Consider the following 6,780-nt stretch of genomic DNA (forward strand, 5'->3'; position numbering starts at 1 on the left):
GAGGGTTTCTCGACATTACCGACTGTCGATAATGAAGAACGTGGCGGGAAATTATTTCATTATGAACTTGCGGCCTTTTTCTTCCCGTAGCGGTCCGCCCGGGAACGAAGAAAGTAAAAAAGACACTGGTTGCGGTGGAAAAGAAAGTATTGCCCGTTGAAACTGACGTCAACCGGCTCTTGACTCACGTGTGCGGCACAAATATCTACAAGGAGGGCGGAGAAGACGTCAAGTTGAAGCCGGACTCCGAGTATCCTAGTTGGCTGTGGAACATAAGAACTGGCCCTCCGCCACCTCTGGAGGAAATGGACCCAAATACGAAGCAGTACTGGAGGCGGCTGCGATTGCTCGGGCTAAGGAAAAAGAACAAGGAGCGCGCGACTAGAAAGTTTTAATTCACCTGCATTCACGATACGTGCGCTTCATTGTAAATCGATAACAAGAGCTGCTGAAAAATAAAAAATGACCACCCGCGTCTTGGTCGCGCAAACCGTTTTCTTTACTTACACTTATCTCGCTTATCGCCATCGTCTCGGCAAGGATTAGGGAACAAGATTATCTTGGACTGGCCTGAAGAACGATCGAACTTGGCCATATCACTTGTATATTGGTGACGTTTGTCACACCATTTGTGCGATTTAATTTATTTGTTTTAGCTATCGAAGTAGATATAGATATATGTACAGATATAAAGGCCGCGCCGATCAGGGCCTCTCCTCTACGAGCGTGTGAGCTGGTCGTCGATTCGTTGTCCATTGCAATCGACACTGGCGTTCAAACCCGACTCTGCCCGACTGCATGGTAATTATAAGTTTCTGAAAGTGTATCGCTTCTCGTTGTCGCGTGGGATTTCATGCACGACACGATACGAGTATACTATTTCGTGTTGTTTTTCCTCATCATTGTTTTTCGCCGATTGTACATCATTTATTGAGCACAATTTATCGAATTACTACTTGGTGCGTGAGATCGCGTGCAAATTTATACAACGATATCGGGTAATTAATGTTTCGCGAGATATTTACGCGGCAGACACGTTTACGACGTAACGCGGCAAAATTTTAATAGCTTAAAAGACTTTTTATCGAACAAGCCACGTGCACACGAGCGAGCTGTAGTCAACCTGGACCGATTGTGAGATTAAATCGTAGAGATACAGAGTATATAATTGCTCTGTAATATCTTTGCAACACAGAGAATCCCAGACAGCACACGATATCCTATGGATGTCCTGGGAACATTCTTAGGGCATAAGGACGTCCAGAGGATGTCTTTAAAACGTCTTCAGGAGATCTGTGCTGTCTGGGATATGCCAAGTGTCCCTTCAAGTGGACCAGGCTCCACTAAACACACTCTGTGTACGACGAGTGTGGCACAGGTGTGATTGATTCAATAGAATCAAGTGTCCAACGAAATTACACGCGATAACGACGTCGCGCGCGCACCTGCGTGTTTTCGAAAGTCCTTTCGTCTCGGCAACGATTGGATGTATTACATAAATTTGTGTGCGCACGAATGAATTCACATTTGTCGGCATTATCATGATCAAACAGACAAAAATTGCACCGCTCTTGGTGCAGTGTACACATATATATATCGCGTAAGCGAATGAAATTTTGGTATTGCGTTGCCATCGAAGGAACTGACCCTGCTTACAAGGTAAGGACAATGTATCTCTTATATCTCTCGACGGTGGACTCGTCTCGTAGCGAGCGAGCACGAGTCGCAATGGATATTTGTACGACTATAACGTTTACACGTTGTACGTTTCTCTGATCGTCTTTGCAGATGAACCGTTGGATACTCGTTTTCGCGGCGTTGGCTGCTTTGGCCTCGGCTGCCGACACGGGGAGTAAGTGTATACGCCACGCATTTCCTATAAGGCGCTCCCTCTCTGCGTGGTAAATCGGCGTAGTCTAATTGCATCCCTTTCAGAAAAGATCGTATGCTACTTTGGTAGCTGGGCCGTCTACCGACCTCCCGGTGGCAAATTCGACATTTCTTACATTCAGCCGAATCTTTGCACCCACCTGATCTACACCTTCGTCGGCATCAGCACGGAGGGCGACGTCAGGGTTTTGGACGCGTGGCAGGACCTGCCCGACAACTGGGGCAAGGACGCCTTTGGCAGATTCAACAAGCTTCGCGAACAGAGCCCCGAGACGAAAACGCTCATCGCTATCGGTGGATGGAACGAGGGATCCGCCAAATACTCCGCCGTCGTCGCCAATCCGACTGTTCGCGCTAGATTCGTCAAGAACGTCGTTGACTTCGTACAGAAATACAAGTTCGATGGCTTCGACCTCGATTGGGAGTATCCGAACCAGCGCGGCGGGAAACCAGAGGACGTGCAAAACTATATAAGTCTGCTGAGGGAACTCAGAACCGAATTCGATAAGCATGGGCTGATTCTCAGTGCCGCCGTCGCCTCTGCCGAGACTTCCGCCTCTCTCTCCTACGATATTCCCGCAATGTCCAAATACCTGCACTTTATCAACGTTATGGCGTACGATCTCCACGGTGCCTGGGAGAAGACAACCGGTCTCAACGCTCCGCTTTACAAGCGCACGGGCGAGTCGGGCAACGATCTTAAGCTCAACGTCGTGAGTGTCGCTCTCGTCCCGTCAGCATAACGATTCTCCCGATTCTTACACATTATTGTCTCTTTCTCGCAGGACGCGTCCGTACGCTATTGGCTGGACAACGGTTGTCCGCCCGAGAAACTAATCCTCGGGGTGCCGTTCTATGGCAGGGCCTTCACTCTCGCCGACAAGAATCAAAACGGCCTTGGAGCGCCTACCACCGGACCGGCTACCGCCGGCCCGTACACTCGCGAGGGTGGAATGCTGGGATACAACGAGATTTGCGAGTTCTTTAAGCAGGGCGGCTGGAACGTTGTCCGTCACGAGGAGCACCGCACTCCATACGCTTACAAGGGCGACCAATGGGTCGGCTACGACGACATCATGTAAGTCATCCAGGCTCCTAAATCGCAATCTTTCACTTTTGGACCTTTGAGCGATCCGTCTCTCAAATACCTATTCTTCTTCGATCTGATCGGAAGATTCACAATTGAAAGAGATTCTTCTACACTGATCTTGTTCTACACGAGAATGTAACAACGTGTATACATATATTGTGTCATTTTGCGTGCGCGCAGCTCGCTTAAGGAAAAAACTGCCTACATCAACTCCTTGGGTCTTGGTGGCGCAATGTTGTGGAGTATCGAGACTGACGACTTTTTCGGCAACTGCGGTGAAAAGTATCCCCTGCTGAAAACGTTGAACGCCGGACTGAGGGGAGGAGTAGAGCTCCCGGTAGAGCCACCCAAGCCACCCAAGCCAACCGAGCAACCACCGCAAACGACGCAACCGCCGCAAACGACGCAACCACCGCTGACTGCACCTCCCACTGGTATCTGCAAAGAAGCCGGTTACGTTCGCGATCCCCAAGATTGCAGCGTATTCTATATGTGCCAAGTTATCGATGGCGCTTACAAAGCACAAAAATTCAATTGCCCAGAGGGACTAGCCTTCGATCCTCAATTCAACGGTTGCAATTTCAAAAATCTCGTTAAGGGATGCTAGTAACGATACCGTAAATTAATACCGTTTCGATTATAGCCTCAAACAGATATGCCTTTACATCTTACGTCACATTCTTTCTCTTTGTAACAACTTGTTCACGTTGTAACGTTTGCATGTATGTGTTTACAATAAAGCCTATAAGAGTCACTCCGTCACATCATCCGTCTAAATAACTATCCCCTTCCTCAGCGAAGCTGTAGGATCACGCAACATACATATGTAATGTACGTGGTGTACGTCACTAGGTAACTCCTTCGTAATAAATCTTTACGTTCAAATTTAGGCATCTATTTCAAGCGCTAGATTTTCAATTGATAAATTTCTCACATCTACAACGGCACGCGACATTGTTACTACGTTTCTTAAATGTACCTACACCTAAAAGCTTGAGAAATTCAGCAAGATACGCACATTGAAGAGCGGTCAACACTGCACGTACTGCGGATGATCGCACGATTCCGTCAGCGTATTGAATATTGTTCCTGGTTGGCAATAATAAGCCACTGGTACGCCACGACTGTGCTCGCAACGATAAAACTTGCCGCAGTTGAACGGATCTCTCAAGTAGCCCTGCTTCGCACAATTCGGCAAGAGAGGAACCGTGGGAATTGTCGGAAAGGTGTGTAGAGCAGGATTTATCGGAGCTAATTGGTCCACGGGTGACAATTCCTTAGAATTCAAGTCGTGCACTTCTATGAATTTCTGCGGTGTCGCGTATGCATGTACTACGAGAGATGTCAGAAGCCACGAATAAAAGGTGCGCGACATCTGCAACACATTTCAAGAACATTTAATAATTACTTTTCACTTCATCTTGGCAATCTTGGCAATTTAACAAAACAGTTAAAAAATTTACTTTAATTGTACCGTTGCGACGGTGGTGACTATCTTAGAAAGACACGCACGCGCGCACTAGACAAAGTGTACCTAGTGCATCTACGTATATGCTCTTATAGAATTATATAGAAAGTATCGCACGATTCGACAAACTGATGCTTTATCTCGTGGAAAACTTATTTATATACAAATATACATACATGTCGATGGGATACGCGGTGCATTACGTCATCCGCAGTGTGATACACAGAATTATTTTCACGTCATGTCCGATAGACAAATAGGAGGGGGGGGGGGGCTTTCCATTTCTGAAGTGAGTCAACTTAAGATAGCGCCTAACAGCTAACTGATATAATTCTGCAACGTATGAGTTTTCTGCTAAACCAATGTCATGTAACTAACTTTACTGGTTCAAGGCAAAAAGATATATATCTTTTTTTTTTATTCTATTTACCACCACTCGGACTCGTCGCGTTTTCTTTAAACGACACACCGTCTGCTTCTCACTCGTACATAATATTGAGAAGCGCGCTATAAATTTTTACCGAATTAGATTTTCCAAAGTGAGTGCGTGAATGAAGGGAAAATTTGATTTACAATTAGTTTGAAAAGAGAAGTTTACAACAGTCGACGTTATTATTTACTCCGCCACGCGCTTCCTTAGATCTTTCGTTTGCACATCTCCTGCTTAGAAAACGAAAGAAATACGCCGGCAGGCAGCGACAGGAAGGAGAACATTAACACCAGCCAAGCTAGCGAAACGCAAAATAAGTCACTTCGGGAACAAGTAGTGTAACAAAATACACATGAAACGTGCTAGGAGAAACACTTCTTTTACTCAAGTATACCGAGATACTTGCGGAAATTGCGCCACATAATTATACCTGTTTTCAGATTCCTCACTTTTTGTACAATTGGATTTAACAGGTAAAATATTCATTATGTTCGTTGTAAGTTCTACGGGCCTGAGCGAACCAAAGAAATCTGTCACTGGCACTTTATCTGGATCTCTTCTGAACAAATCTCTTCTTACACCCACTGTAGATAGACAATAATCTCTCGGGCACACTTTCAACTAAAAGAGAAGGGAAATGTATGAAGCTCAGTAAAAAGTAACGACGACTAAAGCTTGGCATTACGTCAAGGTACTTACAAATTCACCCAGTGTTTTAGTACTAGATGGTTCCACTTTTTCCAAAAAGTTTAACGCGTAATAAGTGTATCGGTCTATAATGTAAACGCCGATCGCAGGATCGACGTGATGCTGGAAAGACGACGAACGTGAGTACGGATCTAAAGTGGAAAATGCGACGGGAGAACCTTTTACTTACGGAAAGCGAATCTTCTCCCACTAAACTAGAAGCGACCGCCAGTATGTTCGGCGAGTAAAACTTCTCGTACATCGAGCTCGCTTGGCAAGTGTCGACCACAAATAAAATTTCGTGGTACCTCCGTTTCTGCCACATTTGCTCCAACGCGTCTCCCAACTCTTGACTAGTGATCTCTTCGGAGTCTTGGAACTTTAAAAAGCCATTACCACCATGACCAGTCAAATAAATAAGAATGTTTGAGCCCTCGTCTGTCAGCAGCTTCTTCGACCGTGGGGTTTCCTGAGCTAAACGTCCGGTCAGTAGCCTGACAAAATTTTCCACCGTTACTTCGTAGCCTCTGTAGTCGACCTCGACGTCGTCGCCGTAAACGTTAATGTGCTGCTTAATGTTGTTGAAGACAGTCGCTGGCCTAGGATTTCGAGGATTGCATGCCATATCGTCGGCTATCATAAGAATGATTTGCGAATCTGGTATTCCTAAGCGTTTCACACTCCGGTAGATGGACAAGACATTTGCCACGTGTCGATAGTTGAACCAGAAGCGCGACGTGTCGACCAAGACCGCCCAGTTGTTGGAATGTTCGGTCTTAGCAAAGCTGTCCGGGACCTGCGGGGGCAAGTGTGAGTCGAAGTTCCCTTAAATGTGCTTTACGCCCGGTCTACAATGAGTTGTTAGTCGTTAGTCAGAAGTCGGAACTATATGTCGGTCCTTTTTCTTCCACCCAGAAAGGAAAAGGATCAACATATAGTTGCGACTTCTGACTAACGACTAACGACTCATTGTAGACCGGGCCTTAACGTCATACAATTCAATACCCAAGTGTGACACGCTGCCAGAAGAGACATCAGTATCGTGCATGTCAAGTGCATTTTCAATCGAACGTCCATGTTTTCCTATAGGTTATACCAAGCTGTTAAACAATGTCTACTTCATCAAACTCGGCTTTACTCCATTATTCAACAATCTTGCTATTCGGTATACTTCTACAGCACTCGTCGAGTCGCGAGCACGGTCGTATACATATA

At 45.9% G+C, this 6,780-nt stretch overlaps 4 protein-coding genes across 8 annotated transcripts in view; 2 read left to right on the forward strand and 2 right to left on the reverse strand.

Moving 5' to 3' along the window:
* Positions 1-490, forward strand: part of LOC105558639 (39S ribosomal protein L54, mitochondrial) — a 1,808-nt gene extending 1,318 nt beyond the window's left edge. The window contains exon 2 of the mRNA XM_012006429.1: positions 91-490. Coding sequence (XP_011861819.1) covers positions 91-395 — 305 coding nt within the window. The 3' untranslated portion in view covers positions 396-490. The remainder of the gene's footprint in view (positions 1-90) is intronic.
* A 79-nt stretch (positions 491-569) lies between these two features.
* On the forward strand, positions 570-3,741 carry LOC105558644 (chitotriosidase-1). 3 transcript variants are annotated; one of them, XM_012006437.1, is made up of 6 exons: positions 570-801; positions 1,554-1,659; positions 1,789-1,852; positions 1,936-2,603; positions 2,676-2,968; positions 3,161-3,741. In XM_012006437.1, exons 2-6 carry the CDS (start codon positions 1,609-1,611, stop codon positions 3,585-3,587), a joined length of 1,503 nt encoding a protein of 500 aa, XP_011861827.1. In that variant the 5' UTR covers positions 570-801; positions 1,554-1,608; the 3' UTR covers positions 3,588-3,741. The 3 variants fall into 3 exon arrangements, with proteins under 3 accessions (XP_011861827.1, XP_011861825.1, XP_011861828.1); XM_012006435.1 differs by having other exon boundaries at positions 570-1,659; XM_012006438.1 differs by lacking the exon at positions 1,554-1,659.
* Positions 3,339-4,708, reverse strand: LOC105558643. Of its 3 annotated transcripts, XM_012006433.1 has the most exons (3): positions 4,625-4,708; positions 3,999-4,355; positions 3,339-3,418 (listed from the first exon to the last, which is right to left on the reverse strand). In XM_012006433.1, exons 1-2 carry the CDS (start codon positions 4,646-4,648, stop codon positions 4,011-4,013), a joined length of 369 nt encoding a protein of 122 aa, XP_011861823.1. In that variant the 5' UTR covers positions 4,649-4,708; the 3' UTR covers positions 3,339-3,418; positions 3,999-4,010. The 3 variants fall into 3 exon arrangements, with proteins under 3 accessions (XP_011861823.1, XP_011861822.1, XP_011861824.1); XM_012006432.1 differs by lacking the exon at positions 3,339-3,418 and having other exon boundaries at positions 3,860-4,355; XM_012006434.1 differs by lacking the exons at positions 3,339-3,418; positions 4,625-4,708 and adding an exon at positions 4,444-4,599 and having other exon boundaries at positions 3,860-4,355.
* Positions 4,709-5,239: 531 nt separating this feature from the next.
* Positions 5,240-6,774, reverse strand: LOC105558645 (putative GPI-anchor transamidase). The gene is made up of 4 exons (XM_012006439.1): positions 6,571-6,774; positions 5,756-6,361; positions 5,578-5,688; positions 5,240-5,499 (listed from the first exon to the last, which is right to left on the reverse strand). The coding sequence occupies exons 1-4, from the start codon at positions 6,640-6,642 to the stop codon at positions 5,263-5,265; spliced, it is 1,026 nt and encodes a 341-aa protein (XP_011861829.1). The 5' UTR covers positions 6,643-6,774; the 3' UTR covers positions 5,240-5,262.
* Positions 6,775-6,780: the final 6 nt, after the last annotated feature.

The sequence above is a fragment of the Vollenhovia emeryi genome, unplaced genomic scaffold (genome assembly GCF_000949405.1).
Source record: "Vollenhovia emeryi isolate VEMERY1.0 unplaced genomic scaffold, V.emery_V1.0 DF939325.1, whole genome shotgun sequence".
Lineage (NCBI taxonomy): Eukaryota > Metazoa > Arthropoda > Insecta > Hymenoptera > Formicidae > Vollenhovia > Vollenhovia emeryi.